At 41.5% G+C, this 25,865-nt stretch overlaps 1 protein-coding gene across 3 annotated transcripts in view; it reads left to right on the forward strand.

Annotated features, from left to right (window-relative positions):
• TENM2 (teneurin transmembrane protein 2) overlaps positions 1-25,865 on the forward strand; it is a 2,186,131-nt gene that overhangs the window by 169,229 nt on the left and 1,991,037 nt on the right. For all 3 annotated transcript variants that reach the window (XM_088454943.1, XM_088454942.1, XM_088454944.1), the window contains exon 2: positions 789-1,064. In XM_088454943.1, coding sequence (XP_088311069.1) covers positions 789-1,064 — 276 coding nt within the window. The remainder of the gene's footprint in view (positions 1-788; positions 1,065-25,865) is intronic.

A 25,865-nucleotide genomic window follows, 5' to 3' on the forward strand; every position in this document is an offset into this window, starting at 1 on the left:
CCACAATTTAGCTCTATGTAGCAGGATCTCATCTTCAAGTTTCTATAACTGATAATTATCATTATTCAGTTTAGCCTCTGTTAGTTTAAGCTCTGAGCTGTTTGTAATTTTATTTTATTTTTCTTCTTTACTCTATTTGAATACAGTGTTTAAATTAGGGATGTGCCTGCACATCCCTAGTTTAAATATTGAGCTTTTCCAGATTTTATTATCAAATTGCATATATTCTTCCGTTGTGCTGTGTCAGGGCCCATAACCTATTGCAGAATATGCTTCATTGTTCAATCATCAAACATGGATAGTTTGTGATATGAAGTATACTGCGACCAGTACATGTAAACTTTATAACATGGAGGATTAACATGAAGATTATAGAGAAAATTCAATATTGCAACAAAGAGAGACTACACAGTGACAATTAAGGATACAGTGCAATGTACAGTCTCTCCAGTATAGCTACTCAAGTAAAGCTTGATACTCAGACCTTTAGTATATAGTACATTTAGACCTTTGCTAATTGCTTTTGCATGTTTATTTATGCATTACTATTATAGACTTTTGTATACCAGGACATTGTGGCAGTGTTTTTTTTTATTATTATTATTATTATAGAAATAATACAATAACATAGCACTAATTTATTCCTTAATATACAGTATATCTCCTACTTCCTGCAATTATTATATAAGTAGTGCTGATATTTTCCTGGTACTGACTTTTTTTTAAGACATATACAACTCCTATGTGATCTGTAACATATCTATTTCCCACCTTTACTTTCCTTCTAGGAACTAACTTCACTCTGGCTGAACTAGGGATATGTGAGCCCTCCCCACATCAAGGTGGCTATTGCTCTGGTATTGGAATACTGCACCAAGGCTATGCCCTGAGTGCTGGATCTGACATTGACTCAGAAACAGAGGGAGGAATGTCTCCAGAACATGCAATACAATTGTGGGGGAGAAGTATAAAATCCCGGAGAAGCTCTGGTCTGTCAAGTCGTGAAAACTCAGCACTGACACTGACTGACTCTGACAATGAAAATAAATCGGATGAAGAGAATGGTAGGCCTGCTTTCCAAATACAGATTTATCTCAAATTAAGATAAAATTGAATAATGTTCTTTAGAAGAATTAATTATCCTCTCACGTACAGTATCTTAGACAACATGCTATTACAAACCTGATTAACTTTCCAATAAAACACTTGAGTATAAGATATTATTTATTAAACGTGTTGGTTTTATATGTAAAAAGTTAATGTACCTGTGAAAAAGCATTTAGATTTTTTATTGAGTAAATGGAGAACACAGATGAGCCAAAGCTAATTGCAATAAAATACAACTAAAGAGTATTTATTGCTGAATTGTATTTTTTAACATGTTAGGCTAGGACTACACAGGAGATTTTACATTTGTGTGCATTAAATCTCTTGAGATTCACTGCTTATGAAAACACAGTGTGACTTTACACAATTTCATGTAATTAATATTGTGAGATTAATCGCCCAAAGGTAAGAAACTTTCCTGTGTTCTCTATTTCAATGAGTATTAAATGGCGAGATTCGGCAAAGATCTCCTGAATTAGCCATTAATCACTCATCCCTTTAAACGATAAGGAGGAGATTAATCTCATGAAGTTTATTACATATGATTAAATAGTATCAATGCATTACAAAACAATTAAAAATTGCTTGTATGGCACAGAGGAAACAATGAGATAAAAAATGAACAGCCTCTGTTATAACATTAATCCCTTGAGATTGTGCAACTACTCACCACTCATGTATTTTAGACCTAAGTGTCCTGAAGAGAAATGTGGAAATAAGCACTATCTGTATATAAAGATCCATTCGTTCATATGTTCTGTATTTCATTTTACATTTATTTATTTTTTTAATTAAAAGATGTTGTTAAAAGTTTACAATGATAATCACACCGATTCACGTTTTTAAAAATGTTGAAATATATTTACTTATCCCATACAGTTTGCCTCCGGTCCTCTGGATGGCCAGTTGATACCTCATGTTGTGTATGGTATTTGTGTATTATTAAATACATGTGTATGTGTGTGGTTATGTACAGTATGTGTAAGTGTGTGTGTGTGTATATATATATATATATATATATATATATATAAATTTGGGGGCACTGCATATAAGACTTCAAAAAGGAAAAATATTAACTAAAGAAGGAATTCTTGTTTTCCTTTCATTGTCCTTTATTGATATATTATCCATAGGCCTCCGCTGCTGTAGTATCCCCACCCATTTCTCACTTTTTGTGTGTATAATAACCCCCTTCCCCAGGGGTTAAGTTAACTTTTTTCTTACCCATCCCCCTACCACTTAATGGCAAAATATTATCCCCCCTGTTCCACTGCCCCTCCCCCACCTCTAATGCAGAGCACAGTGGGGTGAGGGTCAGGGAGGACTGATGATCAGTCCCCCCTACTGCAGCGTGAACTATGTGCCCCTCCTCACACTTTTGGTATTCAGTGTTTGTGCCCCACAGTGCCATTTGCACAGCATTCTGGGGTGCGATTTAGGGAGGGATGTCAGTGGTCACAGACCACAACATAACTCCCAGGGGCCAATAGCAGGAGGAGGACATATGCAGAACAGATCTTCTCCATAACAGACAGGGGATGCAGAAGGACAGCAAAAGCCCAGGTGGCTGTGGTCTCATCTCATGTACTGTGAAAGGTAAGTTGTTAAGTGTAACACATTAAGCTCATTGCCACCTGACAGTAGAATATATTATCTGTTGGGGAAAAAAAGTAAGGTACAAAAATATTAGTAAAACTATGACATATTCATGACACTTCTAAATAACAGATAACATGACCTAATCCAGTGATTTGGGCTTGTACATTGATTCTGAGACCTTTCCTATCTAGATGACAGTCTTAATAATTTCCATGTTACTTAAAAGATTCCAGTAAAACTAATGGCTACTTTTGTTTTACTGCATTATAAAAACATTTTTTTGAAGTTGGCAATGCTTGTTGGTACAGTAGCTTTTGGCAATAAGTAAGCTAAACATGAAGACAGTTGATGTAACAGGGTTTCAACTTGAAAGCCACAAATTGGGGCATGTCAAAGTAAAAACTAAGAATGTCAAATGCATGGATTCACTTCTTAACAGAGAGAAGGTTGAGTCTTTCTACTCCATTAGTAACCTAGATGCTGGTTAAATGAAGTCCAGCAAGCAAGAGATATATCTTTAAAAAGGTTCAAAAACATTTAAACACCTACATTTATATTATGTAATCATATACAGTATTTATATATATATATATATATATATATATATATATATTTGAATGTATCCCAAGATGCATACAGTTCAGAAACCAGAAATGTTCGCACCAGCCGTACATCGGGTATGCAAGTGTGTGTATTTACCATTCTACTCATGGCATAGTAGGGTATGACTTAACAGCATTGGCAGCAAACTGCAAATTTTGAATTACCCTATTATAGACAACATAATAATGTACAGTAATAAACTCTCATATACAAAAGAGAGAAGGCCTTTACACTAACGAATAAGTGTTACATTTTTCCATATACATTTTTTTATTAATATAAACACATCCAAATCTGTTTTAAATGTTAAAAAAAAGTTACAAGCATGCACAGTGCAAAAATACATATATTACTCAAATAAACTGATACATGTCCAACTTTAAATAAGCATAATCTAGTAAAATATTTTGTCCAGTAATTTCCTACTAACCATGGTAATGTTTGTGTTAAATGTAGATTATTTAAATGCTACAGTGTTTGAGTGTATCAAATAAATAATGACTAATACCACATTCAGAGACAGCACAAATCTGATTATGGGTCAAGAGACACTAAAGTCATTCCAGCATGTGCCCTTAAGTGCAATCGCTAACACATATTCTACTTGTGCCCAAACTATGTATTAATCTGTTGCTCTAAGATAGTTTGCTTTCCAGCTTCCGATGTGCCCATGCCATGTTTGAATGGACATGTAGTCTTATTTTTTGTCTATAAACTAACACATTGATACAATTGTTCAATTTGTAGATAGGTGTTAGCATTTTCTTTTTCAAGTAACTAGAACAATGACTTTCAAAAGTATTGAGATCCTTGAACAATTCTCATTGTACTATAAGACAAATCGTACTCTGCGATATTTGTATTTCAGAGTACTGGAACTCAAAATCCCTTTTATGTGGCATTGACTTATGTTACAAAAAAAATTTCAAGAAGAAAAAAATGAAATACGCTTTTTGCTAAAAGAGGTTAATACCAGTTTATTAATATTTTATGTTACCACCTTTTGCAGCCTTAGGAGCTTTAATTAATTTGGGGAATATACCATGATTTTTGCCAATTACTCCCGATACATTTGCTCATGCAGTAGTTGTTCCCGGATTCCATTTTCCATTGTCATTGCTATGAGGGGCCATTCAAGTCAAAATTACAGCTTTCTGGATATGTCATATACCTAAGTTATTGCTTTCTGGATATGACTTATGCTGAAATGGATATAACATATACTGAAATGGATATGACGTATGTGGAAACGGATATGACGTATGCTGAAATGGATATAACATATGCTGAAATTAATATGATGTATGCTGAAATGGATATGACATATGCTGAAATGGATATAACATATACTGAAATGGATATGACTTATGCTGTAATGGATATAACATATGCTGAAATGAATATGACGTATGCTGAAATGGATATGACGTATGCTGAAATGGACATGACGTATGCTGAAATGAACATGACGTATGCTGAAATGAATATGACGTATACTGAAATGGATATGACGTATACTACAATGGATATGACATATGCTGAAATGGATATAACATATACTGAAATGGATATGACATGCTGTAATGGATATAACATATGCTGAAATGAATATGGTGTATGCTGAAATGGATATGACATATGCTGAAATGGACATGACATATGCTGAAATGGACATGACGTATGCTGAAATGAATATGACATATACTGAAATGGATATGACATATACTACAATTGATATGACATATGCTGAAATGGATATAACATATACTGAAATGGATATAACATATACTGAAAAGCACATGACAGTGCCAGCCAATCACAGCTCTCCTAGATAAGCAGGGCTGATGGGAAGGAAGAGCAGGAGTACAGTGTGACAGAGCTGGAAAGTGGAGGTGAGTGCTAACACCATAGTCAGTGGTGTAATAACTTTTGCTGTGCTGATGATGGTAATGTAACACATCACAACTACTACTGCATGTACCATTAATTACAGCTGCAGATAGGAGACTGTCTCTTTTCAGCTTGTTTCTCCTGTGAGGATCAGGCTCCTGCTGCAGGCAGGTTATGTATTAATGTTACTTTCACTTTCCTTTCTCTCATTCTCTCTCATTTTGAGCTCTTTCTTTACTCTCCTTACTCTCCATTCTCTATGTCTGATTTCTTGCCAGTACCACAGGTCCCTGCTCATGTTAGGGAATGCCCTGACTCCCAGCAAGATGGCTCCTTCATAATCCAGCAGGTGGGGGAGGATTCCCCTATTGTCTGGCTAGATGTACTGTTACTGTATGCAGGCTGCTGGGTCAGAGGTTTATAGTCTGCCACAATCGGCAGTTGGCTGTGGTTTTCACACCCCATATGTTATTATATCAGTGTGATCGCTCCCCCACAGCCATAGGAGACTGCTCCGGCTGCTGCAGCAGCTGCAAGCAGTCTCACACTGCAGCCCAGCACAAGCTGTGTGCTGAGCTCCTGTGAGGGAGGAGAGGGCATGATGCCAGACCCGGGCCCCGCTGGGCCCCTCTAGCAAGCTAGACCCGCTCCCCCCCCTCTTGGCACCCATGCATACATACATACACACTATAAAGCCCTAGACATAGAATTGTATGTAGACATGTACATACATTACCTATACAGTATAAGCTTAAACACACAAAGCCATGTAAGTGTTATAATAAAGCATGGCATGGTGGGGTGTGAAAACCACAGCCTACTACCGATTGTGGCAGACTATTAACCTCTGACCCAGCAGCCTGCATACAGTAACAGTACATCTAGCCAGACAATAGGGGAATCCTTCCCCACCTGCTGGATTATGAAGGAGCCATCTTGCTGGGAGTCAGGGCACTCCCTAACATGAGCAGGGACCTGGGATACTGGCAAGAAATCAGACATAGAGACAGGAGAGTAAGGAGAGTAAAGAAAGAGCTGAGATGAGAGAGAATGAGAACAGAAAGGAAAGTGAAAGTAACATTAATACATAACCTGCCTGCAGCAGGAGCACAATCATCACAGGAGAAAAAAGCTGAAAAGTGGCAGTCTCCTATCTGCAGCTGTAACTAATAGTACATGCAGTAGCAGTTATGTGTTACATTACCATCATCAGCACAGCAAAAGTTTTTACACCACTGACTATGGTGTTAGCACTCACCTCCAGTTTCCAGCTCTGCCACACTGTACTCCTGCTCTTCCTTCCCATCAGCCTTGCTTATCTAGGAGAGCTGTGATTGGCTGGCACTGTCATGTGCTTTTCAGTATATGTTATATCCATTTTAGTATATGTTATATCCATTTCAGCATATGTCATATCCATTTCAGTATACGTCATATCCATTTCAGCATACAACATATTAATTATAGCATACGTCATATCCATTTCAGCATATATCATATCCATTTCAGCATATGTCATATCCATTTCAGCATATGTCATATCCATTTCAATATATGGCATTTCCATTTCAGCTTACGTCATATCCATTTCAATATATGTCATATCCTTTTCATCTTATGTCATATCCAATTCAGCATGTCATATTAATTTTAGCATATGTCATATCCATTTCAGCATATGTCATATCCATTTCAGCATATGTCATATCCATTTCAGCCTATATCATATTCATTTTAGCATATATCATATCCATTTCAGCATATGTCATATCCATTTCACCATATGTCATATCCATTTCAGTATATGTCATATTCATTTTAGCATATGTCATATTCATTTCTGCATATGTCATATCCATTTCAGCATATGTCATATCCATTTCAGCATATGTCATATTCATTTTAGCATATATCATAATAATTTCAGCATATGTCATATAAATTTCAGTATATGTCATATCCATTTCAGCATACGTGATGTCATATCCATTTCAGCATATGTCATATCCATTCCAGCATATGTCATATCCATTCCAGCATACGTCATATCTATTTCAGCATAAGTCATATCCATTTCAGCATACTTCATATCCATTTCAGCATATGTCATATCCATTTCAGCATAAGTCATATCCATTTTAGCATAAGTCATATCCAGAAAGCAATAACTTAGGTATATGACTTATCCAGAAAGCTGTAATTTTGACTTGAACGGCCCGTCATACATTGCACCTCAATTTTAAATCATGTCACAGTGTTAGTTTTTTGTGGCAGTACGCTCGCAAGTGGGTCGATGTTCCCCACTGCGCATGCGCACGACGGAGGGAGTGGCCTGTTCATGAGCATGTGGGAGGCCTCCCACATATAGATGGGTCATAACTGGTATGCAAACTTGGTCCTCTGGATCAGATACATAGAAGACGTCTTCTGCATATGGAAAGGACCCCCATCCACACTCCTAGACTTCATCCAACACATCAATAACAATGACAGGAACCTCCATTTCACAATGCCAACTTCCTTTACCTACAGATATTCATTGACAACAAACACATTCACACCAAAACCTTCCAGAAACCTGTGGACATCAATAGTTACATCTTGTCAAGCAGTGGTCATCATCCCAACTGGCTTCACAACATCCCCACAGGACAATTTAAATGGATAAGGAGGAACTGCACTAAACTCACAGACTACATGGAACAGGGGGTGTCATTAAAACAGCAATTCATAGATAAGGCATATAACACGGACACACTACAGGAGACCCTCACCAAAATAGGGGAAGAAGATAGATTGCCACTCCAAGAATACAAAGGGACAAAAACTAAACAGACACAGGACCACATCTACTTCATCACACAATACAACACCCAAGCAAACAGCATCAGAAGGATCATCAACAATCATTGGCACCTATTACAGAAAGACGAACAACTCTCAGACATACTACCGGCCAAAGCCAAAGTAATCTACAGGAAAGCCCCAAACATCCACAACAAATTAGTCTGGAACCACATCCCTCCCCCAAGACTCACACAAACCACGCTAGATAGCAATACCATCAATGGGGTTTTTGCCATTGCGGGACATGCTCCAATTGCAAGATTCTACACTGCAGGAGCAGCAGACCCACCACTACTTTCAGATCCACACAGACAGGAACAACTTCCAAAATTAAGAAAACCATATCTTGCCACACCAAAAACATCATCTCCCTCATACAGTGCCCATGCAACAAACAATATGTAGGGAGAACAACCAGACCACTAAAAATTAGAATCACTGAACACTTAAGAAACATCAGCAACAAGGCAGATAACCACAGCATCCCATTACATTTCCTCGAACACCATCAGAGCAACACAGTAGACTTGAGTTTCATAAGGATCAAACACATGAAAAAGAACTAGAGAGGGGGAGATCACACAAAACTCTTGAATAAGGAAGAGTTAAAATGGATAGTCACACTGCAGACCCTCACTCCGAAGGGCCTGAATATAGACAACAAAATTAAGACAGTCATTGCTGAGTAACCACCCACAAGGGATGCCCCATCCAGCAACACATCACACCCCTTCCAACACATTAGCAACCTGCATACACCTGCCCCATAACCCTCCACCATGCCCCTCTACCAACACTGACCACACACACCACTTGGTGCCCCCCCACCATCAGACTTACCAGACTTGCTTTCTCATCCTCCCCCCCACTTACAAACCCCCCACACCTGGAGTATCCCCAGGCCAAACCTTGCCAGCCATCTATGACATATGCCCCTACATCCATCTCCCACATCGTTCTCTCACCACTACATGACCCTGATCCTGCCCACCCCTACCCACAACCCCACCCACATGATCTCTCGCCACACTCCCTCCCCAAACCATCCATCATCCCACAATCTCACAACACCTCTAATCCATACACATTTCCAGTTGACACTACATCCCTGTCTACACCACACCCCCCATGTCATTCGCAAGGACATATAGCCATTCAGCACCAATACCCGCCCCTGTCCACCTGCACATCGCACCGCTCACCCACACATTGCTACATGCACACATTATATCCCTTTACTACCATAACACTGTCTCACTTGCACACCTCGTTCCCAGCCCGTCTCCCTGTCTTTACCCCCCGTTCCTCTCCCTGTTGCATCAATACTTTTCACCATTCCATCCACAACTCCCCGGCACTATTGTTTACACCACACATCCCTGCCTCCTGATTGGCAGACACCTACATGTCATCCCCACACCTCTGTCTGGCCTCTCCACCAGGCACTCCCCTACACATGCACCTCCCACAACACATGACCACAACAGTGAAGCCTCCCACTGGTCAGCCCACTTCATTTGATCACTTACAGACCAGGAAGTACGGCTTAAAACACCAGCCTTCACCACACCTAAGTAACCCCCTTGAAGAAGGCCACAAGCTGAAATGCATTGGATACCTGAGCTACCCCCTCCACATCCCACCAAGGACACGGTCACCCCTGCTACCCTCATTGGCGCTGTGACTGGAGTCACCACCCCTCACGCTCACATGTGTGCATCCCACTGCAGCACGGAGTGACTGACCACACGTCACCTCTGCACTTCGACCAACTGGAGAACCACCAGTCCAGGTAGCTGCCAGCACCACCAGTGAATGGGAACCTGTCCTGGACTGTGAGGCACTCCCACCTCCCCCCTGGCCCCAGTCAGCTAAACCACTCTGCACCACCTACCCATGGTGTGCGGACACTACACCCACCAACAAGGGTACTCCCCCTCCCTGGCCAGTCAGATACAAATACAGTGAACAGCAGCCCACAGTGCTGGGTCAGTAGACCCCACCACAGCAAAAAGGGAAACTGGTTACAAGGCATCGACAGTGTTCATCTACAAACTGAACAAACAGCCACTTGCATAAGGGGAAGCACCCCCCAGGCGAGATGCAGACTGCTGCATCGCCTCCATGGCGCCAGCACTGTTCGTCCCAGCCAGGACAAGACAGGCATTGATCCTGCACACAACACCCCTTCCGCCACACCACCTCCAAGGTACCCTACCGGTAGGTAAGTTATATGCATGCTCAACCGTGCGGGACGCTGCCACAGCAACTCATACAGACATATTGACTTCCACCATCCATCTGACTGCTCGCAAGACTGTGCAGCAGGGAATACATGCTGGCCAAGAACCACATGGTAAGGAGCCCCCTGAAAGGGTCCACCCACCATCCCAACCTGACAGAGTCACATTTTGAGACCACCTCACACCTTCTCCCCCCCCAACCCCACTGGGACAATTCTAGAGCAGCACTGTGCCTACTCATTAAATGGTTTGGCCCTATACCTCCTTGTCCGCCTCTTTATTTCACGCAATCACTACATAACACGGACACACAACCCTTCTCCCACTTTTCTAAGAGAGGGCACCCGACCCACCCTTCTTTCAACTTTCCTAACTTGCTAAATGAAGGCTTCTGTACCTGATAAAGAATGTCCAGGACATTATTTTAATATTCAGGTCTCCTTAATGGCTTGAATGGTGGTAAATCCAGGTTGCTTTAGGGTATTTTGGCCATATTCAAGGGTCTATTTACTAATCAGCATTAGGAGACATAGTGAAAAGTGATAAGAAAGTGATAAGGTGCCAGCCAATCAGCTCCCAACTGTAATTTTTCAAACACAGCCTGTGAGATGTCAGTTGGGAGCTGATTGGCTGGCACCTTATCACTTTCTTATAACTTTTCACTCTGTCTCTTAACACTGATTAGTAAACAGACCCCTCAATTTGGAGCAAAAAGCCGTTATCTGTGAATATTTTTCACCGATGACGTCATTTTCGCCATTTGCAGAATTGGGGTTTTGGGGTAAAAACTAAAAAAAGTACCCTGCACCCCTTGGACTGTCCCCCAAAGGTATTCTGTGTAAAAAATGTTTTAAAAGTTCCACAGGACACCCCAAAAAATTTACTTATGTTTTGGAGGCAAAAAAAAAAGTTGGGGGACAAACTTTTAATTTAGTAAAATAAACTGTGGGGGGGTCCCTAATTATGCCCAATGTGTTTTTTTTTATTGTGGTTGGTTGCGGCAGGTGGATTTTTAACAATTTTTAAAAGTTCACTTTAGGGACTAAAAAATATGCTTGCACCCATTTTCATGTACCCCAAATTTGATGGGGCTAGTTATTTTTCCAAAAAATGTTGCTAAATGCTGTTCTTCACCACTTTTCAAAGACGCATAAAAGCACCTGTTGAGACCGTTTAAAGACCCCAAATACTTTTATCAGGGATTTTTGGGGGTACCCATAGTGATCCCCCATGTCAGTGCCTCCTTTGGGGGGTGACAGGCTGATTTCCCCAAAAGTGACAGGACTTTTCGCTAATTACCTTTTCGCCGGGTCCCGTTTTCGCCTATTTGAAATTGAGGATACGTGGGCACGCGCCCGATACTTTTTTGCCCAGAAAAGCTTGGATGATGGCAAAAACTCTGGTAACGGACTTTTTGCCTCAAATTGATTATGCCTCTCTGTGTCTACAGTTGTGGCCTTTAAAGTGTATGTTGCAGCACTGTATGTATATCTCACACAAAAATAGGTGCTGATGCATAAATGGTTTGATCCCACCAAACACAGGTTGTCTTCCTTTCCAGAAAATAGATAACACTTATACTTAAACAGGCCACTCAGCTTACTCTATGCCCCATCAGTCTTCTACTGCTTCTCTGGAGCTTGTATACTTTTTGTGACTTTCAGACTCCCCTGCAGTACAATCCAGTTTTAATGGAGTCTTACCCCCTCTAAACTTAGCAGCATCTTTCTAGGAGTTCTCATCCTGCACTCTGCTAACTACAGACTCTCCACTCTGTATTTCAAGTACTCTGTCATTAGGCATTCTGCTCATTAGGGAGGAGATGTATTAAGGCTTAGAGAGAGAGATAAAGTATCAACCAATCAGTTCCTAATTGTCATTTTACAGCTATGTTTGAAGCTGATTGGTTGGAACTTTACCTATCTCCAATGTTTGATACAGCTCCCCCTGGCTCTTTAACATGACCCTCCAAGCAACTCTCTGTTTCTTCCTCTACAGCTCTGGCACACAAACTAACAACAACTCCTGGACTGGGATGTAGTCCGGAAGCCGACGGTCTAAATTACGACCGCCGGCTTCCAGACACTGTAATCCCAGCATGGTACTAATGACAGGCATCAAAAACTCAATGTCTGTAATTAAGCAGAAGCCGGAAGACCAATGCCCGGCATGCTGAACGAAGGTAAGCCGGGCGTGGGCAGCCGCTGGGGGGAGGGTTAAATTTAGGGCTCTGGGGGGACTTAGGGTTAGGCACCCACCCGGGATGTTATATTTAGGCTAGGGGAAGGGGGGGTTAGGGTTAGGCACCCCCCTGGGAGGTTACGGTTAGGCACCCCCCCGGGAGACTTAGGTTTAGGCAGCGGGGAAGGGGGAGTTAGGTTTAGGCACTTACAGGGGGGATTAGGGTTAGGCACTTAGGGGGAGGTTAGGGTTAGGCACCCCTAAGGGAGGGTTAGGGTAGCGAATTAGGTTAACGATACTTACCTTAGGACGATCGGGATTTTCACCCTTGCCGGGCAGCTGCTGTCGGGATTTGAACATGTGTTTCCGGCGGTAATACTTACCTCGCCCCCTGGACTATATCTACTCTCCACCTCCTTACTGTATGTGGCTCTCTTTTTTCCAGATTTCCAGCCTCTCTTGACATGCATACACCCAGCCTTCTGTTGAATCATGGGATTTACAGTCCAGTATAGCCACTGATTAATCCAGGCTGATGGTGGACAACCTAAGGACCACCATTTTTGTTATACTTTAATGGTGGTATTACTGTTAACGAACATTTTGCATTATACATACATATTTTCTTCAGTGGGTACTTGCCGAGCTGGCCATGGATATAGACCATATAGGCCAGAGGTTCCCAAACACGATCCTCAAGGCTCTACAACAATTCAGATTTTAGAGATATCCATGGTTGAGCACAGGTGACTTAATGACAGCTTTTGAGGAACTGGCCCAGAAGATGAGAAACGCGTCAAGCCACACTACCTTTTTTGTTACGTAGAATGGCATCCCCATCCTCTACACACTGGCTTCCCATGAACTCCAGCTTATGCCTGAAACAGATGCACTGTCGGATTTGTAGTGTCCAGCCTCTGAACCACAAGTGAGACCCGGGGAAAGACATTTCGGCCGCAGTCACACTGACATTTCCGCGAGTGAGGCCAGAGAGCGGCATCGCAGCCGAAGCCACACTGATAATCCAGCCAGGTATCAGAGCCTGATCAGCTCTGTAACAGACATTACCAGGGATATGATAGGACACTACCTGCTTTAAATTTATCCAAGCAAGTGGTATTTATATATACACAGAGAGAAAATTAGCAGTGGTTCTGTAGATATCCTCAGACTATTGTTGTCGCATTCACTTAGAGATGAATAGATATCCTATAAACATCTTACCAGGAACCTTTATTTAACTGCACTGACTTACATCCTAATTGAGGTTGTTTACATACATACAATCGTGCGCTATTTTACATGGTCAACTGTGAACTTATAACATACCATTCCAGGATACTATGCTGCAATTGTCACAACCTGAGATGTGAAACATTTGTAATATCATTTGTTGCCATTTTGGATATTGATAAGAAGCAGAGGACCCGTTTCTATGTCAACTTTTTTTAATTGGCAATATTTTGTCTTATTGATTCTTATATTTATTTCCTTATGTGCATTTATTAAACAAACTCTTGCATAAATTATCTAAATACCATCTTCCTTACCAAGTAACAGTGCTCCACACTAGAATAGCATTTTTTGGTTTGACTTAATTAGTACCTCAGTAAATTTGATTTAACCACTTGTGTTCAATCATTGATACCTCTAAAACCTGAGCTGTTCGGGAGCCTTGAGGACCGCGTTTGGGAACCTCTGATATAGGCAAATGCTTGGGTGCAATTACCTCTGGAGGGCTCTAAGCAGGCTAGGTGGTGGGATTAGTTGCAATTTGAGGGGTACCAGCTAAAACCTTGCATAGAGCACCAAATCGGTCAGGGCCGGTTCAGGGTTCTTGTCATTTTTTTTTTTCATAGCTTTTGTCAACTTCCAATTAAGAATGACTTTGCAGCAGCCATGTTGCATCTTTAAAAAAAAAACAAGAACATATTTTAACTTGACGGATATCTACCTAGGAGTTAGATTTTGCTGGCCTTTCTGACTGACAGGCTATATTGGCAAATAATGCAATTACTGCCTTTGTTAGCTGTGTATACTGTTTTCCCGAAAATCGGTTTCCAGCCAGAGAGTCAGTACCTAGTTAAAGCTGCATTTAATTAAAGTTTAATATAAAAATACAATAGTAGGTGTTCTACTCACTCAATAGCTTCAGTCTGAGTTATACATTTTTAATTTTCTCACTTTCTGCCTGCTCACATTTAGCATCTTCTATAGTTAATCACTCGCTAAAACAGCAATCACTTGAAAGCTAAAATTGAAGTACTAATGCTTTCTGGTAGTGAATGATGTGATCAACTGTTCCCTCCTGGATGTTTTTTGGCTTTCTTTGTGTAGTTTCTTTACCTGGCATTATCGTGGCATGCTGTGTAGCCACTGCATAAGGAAATGCAGTAAATAATATAGACAAAATAATAATGCAGAAATTAATTTTGCTTCCAAAAGTGAGAAAAAAAGGGACTGGTCTCCAATATTAAACAAAAATAAATTCATGTATGCTGTTTTTTCTGGAAAAATAGGTTCAGGAATTGTGGGTGGAGCTACTAGGGGTGGAGTTATAGAAAAACACGTATATATAATATAGTATTTAGAAAAGAAGGCACTCAAAAGTGCCATAAAATAAAACTTATTTTATGGAAAATACATTTTGGCCCAGGACATTATGTCATAGGTAATGAGAGGTTCAGAAACTGAGTTCCTGCTTGTTCCAGCTGAAAAATAGCAATGCATATATCAGTGGTTCCCAAACTTTTTGTATCACGGCACCCTAGTGTATCAGTATTGTTTTCACGGCACCCCTAAGCTAATAGTTTGTTATTGAGAAATTCAGAAAAAAATGTAGTATGTAGTAAAGTGAAGTAAATTGTGCTGACCTGTCATCCTTAGGGTTTGCGCTTCTGTTTATCCACATATTTACATTACATTGACTATAAAAAATTTAATTTGGTGCTTGGCCACCAACCTGAGGCAACCCCTGCAAGTGTCCCAAGGCACCCCAGGGTGCCACGGCACACAGTTTGGGAACCACTGGCATATATGAAGAAATAGATAGAACTTTCAAGCATTCTGTTATGCCTCCAACTTTTAGAATACCTACAAAGAACAGTATTGTAAGTATAACACAATGTAGAGGATATTGAATCGAATGTATATTTTTCAAAGGAAAATGACTTAATTTGTCAATTTACAGCAGGTTGGTAATTTATCCAGAGCCTGGATCAGAGTTAGGAGCAAATTAAACAAAAGTGCAAAAAACGGAGCAATTTGCTCCTGGAACAAACCACGAAGCAATGCAAGGGATGCAGATACATTTTGTTTGCGTGCTGGGAAAATACTGTCTGCTTTTGCATGCAGCAAACAAATACTGGGCAGTTTTGTTTTTGCACTGAAATTTACTGTACAATGAAGCTAGGACATGCCCCTTCCCTGTATAACTCTCTCTGCACATTTTAAATTAGCCCCACCTGCAGTGCAACATGGTTTTCCCAATGTGCAAATTTCTCCATTTGCCTAGCTTGCTCTCTCATTTGTTTCCACTTGTTTTTCTGAATATACTGTATAGGGCCAAATGTAATAGTGTGTAATATTCTGAAAGTCCTATGATTTAAATTTAAAGTTGCAATGTTTAGTAAGATAAAATCTGGTTGGTTTTGCCTTACTAAACAATGCCACGTTAAATTGATCCGATAACTCCCTGAAATTTCGGGACTTTCAAATCCTGCACCCCATTACATTTGGGCCATAGACTTCAACATTAATACCCCTTTTACACTGGTCAAATAACCTAGGTTATTGCTGTGTCAATCCGGGTCGTGGCTCAGTGTAAAATGGTCTCCAAAAAATAACCTAGGTCCAGTGACCAGGCAATCCAACCAGGGTAGGGAGCAGGGTTGGACCCAGGAAGGGCCTGGGTAATGGGGCCATGGAAACGGGCCCTTAACCCAAAATATGCATCTGCATCCCTTGCATTGCTTTGTGCTTTGTTCCAGAAGTAAATTGCTTCTTTTTGTGCACCTTTTTTATATTTACTCCTATCTCTGAATCAGTCTCTGGATGTACTACCAACCTGCTGTTAATTGACAAATTAAGTAGTTAGCCATTAAAAAATGTACATTCAATCCCATTTACAGCATAGGAAAACAACTGGCTCACCGGCGATTGGAGATGATGTGATCTCCAAGCACCAGCAGAAAACTTAACACTGCACCCGTGTGCGCTGTAAATGGCCTGACCCAAGAATAACCCGGGTCAGAGCCGCAATGTGAAAATAGTCTGTCCTGAGTTGGAATAGTGCTCCAAAACCCGGGTCAGACCTAGAAATTTGGTGTAAATAGGGTATAAGTTACCTCATTAAAATGTAACTGGCACTTACAGTATCTGTACTTTCCGGTTCTGATTGCTTAATTAATGTATCATTTAAGCCTTAGTTATTAGACATTAAACTACCAGGGGTGGCTTGGGAAACCCCCTAATTCTAGTAGAAAGTCTGTGATAACGGTTAACCTCTACCTGAGGCACCCCTGCAAGTGCGAGTTGTCTACAATTATAGACAACCTACAGTTCAAGTGTATCAGACACAAAAGAGTTTAAACTTTATTTTACTGGGACTCTTCAAAATGTAACTCCTATGAAAAAAAAAGGTTATGTAGAGAATTTGCAGTCGTTTAAGGCATAAATCATACCGGAAACTTTGTTGCATTAGTTACAATTTTAAGTAATAAACATTTGCCGCAATTTTACAGACTAAGACCTATTTAAGTCACTCACACCCAGAGTAGCCACTTTTTATTTTAATTCTAAATGAGTTACCACTCAAAATGTTATTCCTCTCCTACTCGATGACAACGACCTAGTCGCAATGGCAATAACATAAATATATACAAATCTAAATATTCCTGTTTATGAAAATCACTGCCTTTATGAGTCTACCTTAAACTCATTAGCAACAATGTTATACCACTACCTGTAGTTTCCAATACAGAATTATATAAATTCATACTACATAACAGTCAACACAATACACAGTTTGATTTCTTTAAATTGATGGCAAAAATTAGGTAATATACAGTATATATCGCAGCTTTTATATTAATCCTTAAGTTTTGCAAGTCACCACAACAATGTTCCACCTATCGAAGTAGTTGTTTAGCATCATAATTGCAGAGTATGGAAAGTAGAGGTATATATGCATATATTATATATATATATATATATATATATATATAAATATATATAATCCATCACTACATTAGCTGGTAAAGTAGTGAAGTATTAATCTTTTGCTCTCTGCAGTTGATGGATGCAGTTGTGCTTCTCCTCTACAGTCTGATAAGCTTCTTATAAGGGGTCTGTTTACTAAGCAGTGTTACGAGACAGAGTGAAAAGTGATAAGGTGCCAGCCAATCAGCTCCCAATGGCCATCTCACAGGCTGTGTTTGAAAAATGACAGTTAGGAGCTGATTGGTTGGCACTGTAGGGGTCTGTTTACTAATGGTGCGTACACACTACACAATATGCTCCCTGAGCAATATCGTGTAGTGTGTCCCCGGCAGGCTGTGCTCAATGTCGTTCATGACAATGAGCACAGCCTCTGAACGATATCATTAACGATATCGTTCAGCGCCGGGCTCTCTCCCCCATTCCCTGACATGCAGCAACCTGACGAGGTCGTCAGGTTGGCCTGCATGTCAGCCCGATGAACAATGATGACGAACGACCCGCGGGAACGCGCGTCGTCGTCATCGTTGATCTTTTTGGGGTTAAAAATGGACGATAAAGTGGACGACTGAACAATAACGATATCATTATCGTTCAGTCATCCACTTTATCGCCCAGTGTGTACGCACCATAAGCAGTGTTAAGAGACAGAGTGAAAAGTGATAAGAAAGTGATAAGGTGCCAGCCAATCAGCTCCCAACTGCCATCTCACAGGCTGTGTTTGAAAAATGACAGTTGGGAGCTGATTGGCTGGTACCTTATCACTTTTCACTCTGTCTCCTAACACTGCTTAGCAAAATAGACCCCTTAGCCTGGTTGGTTGATGTTGTAAATTATCTGTGGGAGTTTGACCAGGATAGATACTTACATTTATGTCAGAATGTTCTTCTCAGACTATCCTGTGTGAGACTGGGATAATTAGGAATCACAGGTGTTTCCTATGTTGCTCTGTGTATTGGCGGCCTCTATGAGGTACCTGAATTCTTCTAAAATGCACTGATGCCTTATGTAGATAAAGCACTACCTGCACAATACATTGAAGTTGCGTCCGATTACAGAGTTGTAATTATAATAATAGCAGCAGGCAGCCTATGTTTAGCAATGCACTGATACTGCAGTATGTATATTATACTGTGTAAAGAGGGCAGCAGAGGTATTTATGTCTTTACTATCATGGCCACAGTATGTCTGTCAGAAGTTTATAGTTACAAACAGCAGGTAGAATTGTTTGTGAAAGACTATAGTTCTGTCCCCAGAGAGAGATTACAGACCTCCCATGATATCTTCCTCTCAGAGTTCACTAACAGCGCTGACTGCTCCTCCTCAGCACCATTCTGATGCCTCACACAGCACTCTCATCTCCCCACTCCTCTTTTTAAGCCTCTGCTTCTCCCTTCACTTCAAGAGGGTAGGACTCTGCTCTGCTTCCCCTACTCAATTACAACCGTTTATCACTTCTCTTCTTCCATGAAACAGCTCCGCACTGTCTGTCACCAGACTCCTCACACTAGAGAGCACGGGCTCCATCTCTCCTAATCAGGTACCTGACTCCAACTCAATGCCTCCTCTTTTAGCTGTTACCTCAGGGCCAACCCAGCTCTAACTGACCCCTCCCTCCAACTGTCACTTTCTCTCAGTCCCTCTGCACAGTCTGCAGAACTAGCACTAACCAGTTTTAGGCAGCCAGAACCTTCTGGGCTTGTACCACTGTATTTCAGTACATTTCTAGTTACCAAGGAACCATTATATAATTATCCTAAATAATATCATACTATGTGAGAACAGCACCTCTACAATATACAGTACATACATTGGAATAACATAGTACATTTATATTATATACTGTACATATTATACTCTCCCTTCAACTTGACATTTTCTCCATCTCCATACCCAAAAGTAAATAAGTGTTACAAAAACTTCAGTTGAAATATTATATGGTACTTGTGTACTTTACGGACTCATTGCAGAGAAAACCCAATGAATGTTTTAAATGGTGCTTATGTACTTTACGTACACAAGTACCGAAAGTTGTCCCCACCTAAAGAAGAAAGTTGTCCCCTCGCGGGCTCGCTGTGCTCACCATGCTTCGGGCTTGGTGGCTCGCTACATCTCTCCACAAGGTTAAATTTCTCCTTTATGCCCACTTGGATGTAGGGAATGACGCTGGATACTGGCTGATGACGTCAGGGTCCTCTCCGTGAAGGGGATTTAGACTATACCATGATTGAAATAATAATGAGTGTAGGACACTTGGGTTCTCTCTGCAATGAGTCCGTAAAGTACCTATTAAACTATCAGTTACTTTGTATTTCTTTAATACTGCAACCTGCAGTACCCATCTTTGGACTTTCGGTGTAAAGTTAATCTGCTCTGCATTTAAGTTTCTGTTATTTCTGCATCTTTATCTTATGCCTTTTGGATGTTATGCCTGCCATTCCAGATTTTGGTGCCTTTGAACCTGTAAACTATTTGTTGTTAACATTTAGAGTTGTTCTTTATTATTAACAAGCCATATAATTCCACTTTACAAACCATGGAATCTGAAAACAACTTTTCCAGCTTTCACACTGCACCACATCTGTGGATTCAGGGCCTGATTCAGACCCGGTCGCAAACGCTGAGCGCTCGCAAGCGGGTCAATGGTGGCCCAGAGCGCATTCGCACGACGGAGCCGGCTCCGTCGTGCGCATGCGCGAGACCCGGATAGCGACAGGCACTCCGTCGCTCCAGGTCTCGCAACAAAGGGGGCGAGCTGTCGATGTTGAGTGACAGCTCACCCCCTCTTTGGTGGGTGGGCTGGGGGGGTGGCTGCCCAAACGGAGGCATTCCCATGAGAACGGCTGTCGTTTGGGGGCGGCCCCACTGACATCACAAGTGATGTCAGTGGAGAGCTTCCGGCTCTGTTAGAGCCGAAAGCTCTCTGGGGCTTGCGGCCACGAGACCCTACCACAAGGGTCTCGTCGCAAGCCCGATGGTCACGATGGTCTTGACCATCGCGACCATCATCATGGCCGCTTGCTGTAGCTGTGGGTGGTCACCCACAGCTATGCGAGCGGCCAGGAGGCCGTTCTAAAAAATCAAAAGCTCGGCCCTGATTCAGAGCGAGCACTCTGTCAGAGCAACCGGGTCTGAATCAGGCCCTCAGTTTAGTTTTGTACCTCTGCTCATTTGCCTGAACTGCTCATTTGCCATTTACCAGCGCTGGATTGCTTTGCTATACACAAACCTCTGTAGTTATTGTTATTGTGAAACTTGCTACATATATTTTATGCATTGAAATGGACATTTGTAAATGAGTAGACTGGTTTATGCCTGGAACTCTAGTTTGTAGTGTAGAAATTCAGCTGTATTGCAAATATAAGTCAGTGTAAAGGCCCCCATATATCAGAGATTGATTACAGCAATCGTGCAACTTGCAATCGATTGTGTATAAAAATCTTTCCCTTTTTCAATCGATTGTGGCAATTCTGCAATCTGCAATCGATTGAAAAAGGGAAAGATTTTTATACACAATCGATTGCAAATTGCGCGATTGCTGCAATCAATCTCTGATGTATGGGGGCCTTTACTCCTTTCTGCAAGCACCACAGCATAGTGCCATGGTGCAATTTGCAATATATTGGTACTATGCACAGATAAAAGTAAATTGAGGCGTATATTGGGCCTGATTCAGACCCACTCACGAGCGCTGAGCGCTCGCAAGCGGGTCGACGGTGGCCTAGTGCGCATGCGCACGACGGAGGGAGCTCCGTTGTGCGCATGCGCGAGACCCGCATAGCGACAGCCAAGCTGTCACTATGGGTCTCGCACCAAAGGGGGCGTGCTGTCGGCGAGGACAGCACGCCCCCTTTGGAGGGCGTTCCAGGGGCGTTGCTGCCCAGACTGAGGCGTTCCCATGGGAACGCCTACCGTCTGGGGCCGGCCCCACTGACATCACAATCGATTGAAAAAGGGAAAGATTTTTATACACTAGTGATGTCAGTGGGAGTGTTTTTGGCTCTGATAGAGCCAAAAGCACTCCTGGGCTTGCGGCAGCTAGACCCTACCGCAGGGTCTCGTCGCAAGCCCGATGGTCGCGATGGTCTTGACCATCGCGACCATCTTTTTGGCTGCTCGTATAAGCTGTGGGTGGTCACCCACAGCTATGCGAGCGGCCAGGAGACCGCTCCAATTTTAGGTAGGAGGGCACTGATTCAGAGCGAGCGCTCTTGTCAGAGCGTCTGGCTCTGAATCAGGCCCATTGTTCCAAAACTGCACAAAGAGTAAAAATGTGTACACAACTTGCAATATGCCCATCCCTGTATGTACACCTGTATGCTACTAGCCACCATCATCAGTGCGCACTTGTAACAGCCCTATACACGGTGCAAAGAATACATCTCCAATCAGGCACATTTACGCTGAGAACAACTCAGAATTGCCAGCAGGTGATTGATTAGGTGAGAACACTCACACACAGTTACATCTCTTCAGTGATAAGTTTAGATGTGAATGAATTTGTACCACTCTACATCGCCTGTAATTGCATGCTCACAGTCCCAGGGCATGCACAGCTCAAACTTGTATGATACAATCTGCCAACATGTGTATGTTCAACTCCGCATCAACTGCTTTTGATCCAGTATGCTCCTAACCAGTGCTTTTTTCTATGAAAGTGGCTGAACTCAAAGAAAGAGGTGCCAATACTCACCAAAAGTTAAAATGTTATATAAAATTGGAGCAAGTTGCAGCTTCCGCAATCTGGATAATTATTATATTAATTTCTGAAATGCTTTCACTGACTCCTTCCTGTTTCTGAAACTAGTTTTAAAATGTAAAAATTAGGCCCAAAGTAAGGTGCCCGTACTGCGAACCCCTGGGTGCCACCACTAGAGAGCCCCTAACTGCTCCTAACTGTAGATGAGGCCATTGACTTATATATGGGTCTCATTTGCTCATTAGGAGAAAATGCAGCTACAGCGCAGATTTCTTTTCAAACTAGTGCGTCCACGCTATTCGCCGTATTCAATTAGAAACCATGCAAAAACGGCAAGCGGCGAATTCAGAACAGGCGAAAAGTGCTGTCAGAAGTGGGGAAATCAGCCTGAACCCCCCAGAAATATGCACTAACATTGGGGATCAATGCAGATGTGTCCAATTATCCCTAATAAAACTGTTTGGGGTACTTAAGTTGTTTCAATAGCTTCTTATTAGCGTATTTGCACAAGTGGTGAAGAACGGCATTAAGCAGTATTTTTGGGTAAAAATAAGTAGTCCTGTCAAATTTGGGGTACATGAAAATGGGTGCTAGCATATTTTTATGTCTCAAAAGTGAACTTTTAAAAAACATGAAAAACCACCCTCATACAAGCACCTGCAATCCCAAAAACACCCGACTTTGTACTTTTTTGTCCCCAAAATTAAAATACTTTTTTGAGGTGTTGTTATGTTTTTTCCAGGGATTTTTTGACACAGTTGTCCTTTGGGGGCTGTTCCAAGGATTCTGAGTGGTTTCCCCACGTTTTCACCCCAAAATAAAAATGTTGCACTTCTTTTCTCCTGCTATTCTTAGGTGAAGCTTTTTCGCCTATTACATTGCATTGACTTTCAGCGTAGGCAAAAAACAGATGGAATTGAATTTCGACCACGCAATAAGCCCCTCCAGCGATACTTTTTCACAGAAAACGGCTTTTCGCTTCTAATTGAATACGGCCCTATGTTGTGATGCAAGGTGTATAAATGCATGCCGAGAAAACCTTACCTGTGATTTACAGTTGGGCTACAATCCATCTGATTACACCAGTCATACATTTAATATTCTTTGTTAAATGAATGTAAGTTGCTATGCAGGTGCTTGTAGATAAAGTGCTCATAGCAGCAAATGACCAGGTATGGGATCATCATGGATCATGGTTGCACCATGCATATTTCTTTTGATGGTTGATTTAAGGGACAGACATTTCCATGTTCTGCTACATTAGTGCAGTGTCATCTCCTCCTTCATCAGTCTGGGCCCTGGAGAGCAATTGAATCATTTGTTGGTCAGGGAAAACATATATTCCAGAATCCTGTGAGAAAATGTGATAAAGAAGTTGACATTTCTAAAATCTAGGTTAACAATAAAAGTGTGAATTTCTGAAATATAAGATTTATTTGAAATGGGAAGAACCTCCCCTCGCCCTACCTTCTCAGCCTCAGCAGTGTTCATTGCACAGTGCAGTGGTGAAGGAAGCTTAATTCATGCTGAGGAGTGGTATAGCAGCAGGGCAGCACTGTCATAGCAATTGTACAAATCCAAGAGCAATAGCTTAACGTTCCCCATACATCCTGCATGTCCCCACTTCGCTTCTTTCTTTGCAACACTACAGCAGCTGTTTCCATGCAGCGCTTCTGCACATGCGTACCTGGAGTAACTCTGGGTCATATGTGATAATCCTCTCAATATGTCAGGGATACTCCATGAAATAGTGGTGGACTCCCTAAAGTGTCTAGTTCTGGGAGACTGGGTGAGCCCAACATGGAGGAAGCACTGGGAAGAAGAACAAGGTCTGCTACAAGAAAATGGTTGCTGCTCTCCAGCACACTGACTGCATGAGTGGCTGTGTGCCCAAGGAAGTGTGCTGCAATACAGGGCATGTAGGCTGCATTACAAGGGGTGTGTGCTGCATTACAAGAAAATCTGTGCCCAAAGATGTGTGATTAATTGCAGGGCATGTGTACCTAGTGGAAAGGAGAGAGCTAGAGGGGGTCATTTATGATATTAGAAAATAGTACACAGAGTGAACACATTTTTAATGCAGTCACTTCATTGTCATAACTGGATATTATGGTCATGACATGGTTTGCAAAACAGAAAAGCTTTTTTCAATGCACAGTCTCCAATCATATTTGTACCTTAGCCCTAATATATAGCTGTTTTATACCTTGGGGAAAAAAAGAACTATCGTAGCTGTTTACAGCAGTACATTTACTCTTAAATAAACCTAGAACACAACTGCACATATAGCATCGATTAGGCTCAGTAGCGAATACACACTACTCACTAATATCAATTACCTCATATTAACCCTTATCTTTCTGACACCAATTACGCTGTGTACACTCGTATTTAGCATTGCCAATGTTATGTGAGAGGCCTATTTAGAGCCAATAAACACATGCTCCTTCACTAATAATACCTTAATCGGCATATGCATAACCTGCTGTCACTGTACAACTAGCACCTAAATCACACTGCTTACAGAAAATGCATTGAACTAAACCATACAAATTATTTGCAAGGAAACAGCTAAATGTCAGCATTAATATATTATTTATTTGAAGCATAAATCACTTTTTTCTTTTTTTAAGGAAAAAAGAAATCATATGCTGTCCTCTAGCATATCTTTATAATTGGCTATATACAGTGTGTAGCCCAGGCATGTAGTTGGCATTTATTTTATACCAGCCTCAAAATATGCCTTTTGTCAGTACCCACAATCCGGTGAGTTATTGCATGTGACATAGGTGATGGCGTTGTTGGGGAAAAGAATTGGCCATGGTTGTTTACAAGAAGAAAGAAATTTTCCTTTAAAAGAATAATAACTTTATATAATTGAAAAAAAAATAGAATCACACTACCTAAAATATGAAAAAAGTAGGCAAGTTGTCAAAAAATGGGGATGCAATCACAATGTTGACACCACAATGTTGATAGTAATAGTGTCAACACTGTTGATATGTCGACATAGCACATGTGGACCTCTGCAGAATGCCGACATGTCCAAATTGTCAACATGTGAAATGTCAATATTTTGCAAAATGCATATGTTAAGGTTAGGTAGCAGGAGGGGAGGTTCAGGGCTAAGCTGCATGAGCGGAGAGTTACTGAACTATTAGGCAGGGCCATCTCTTCCGTTGGGCTTGTTGGGCAGTTGCCCAAGGGCCCGAGGCTTGTAGGGGTCCACCAACTCACCCCCTGCAGCTGCTGCCAGTTGGTAAATTTGTTATATTTTTACAAGCTGGCCGCCGGTGCACTGTATTCTGATCTAACCTCTCCCAACCCATCCCCCCCATCCCCGGTGACGAGTACTCACCTCAGTCCCAATTTTACTTCATCCACCGGCTTCATGTCAGACAGAGTCTCTCTGCATGTGTGGGCTGTATGATGGGCATGCAGGAGGGTTTAATTTTATTGACCATTTACATTTTTTTCCC

The sequence above is a fragment of the Taudactylus pleione genome, unplaced genomic scaffold (genome assembly GCF_031769625.1).
Source record: "Taudactylus pleione unplaced genomic scaffold, aTauple2 ptg000637l, whole genome shotgun sequence".
Lineage (NCBI taxonomy): Eukaryota > Metazoa > Chordata > Amphibia > Anura > Myobatrachidae > Taudactylus > Taudactylus pleione.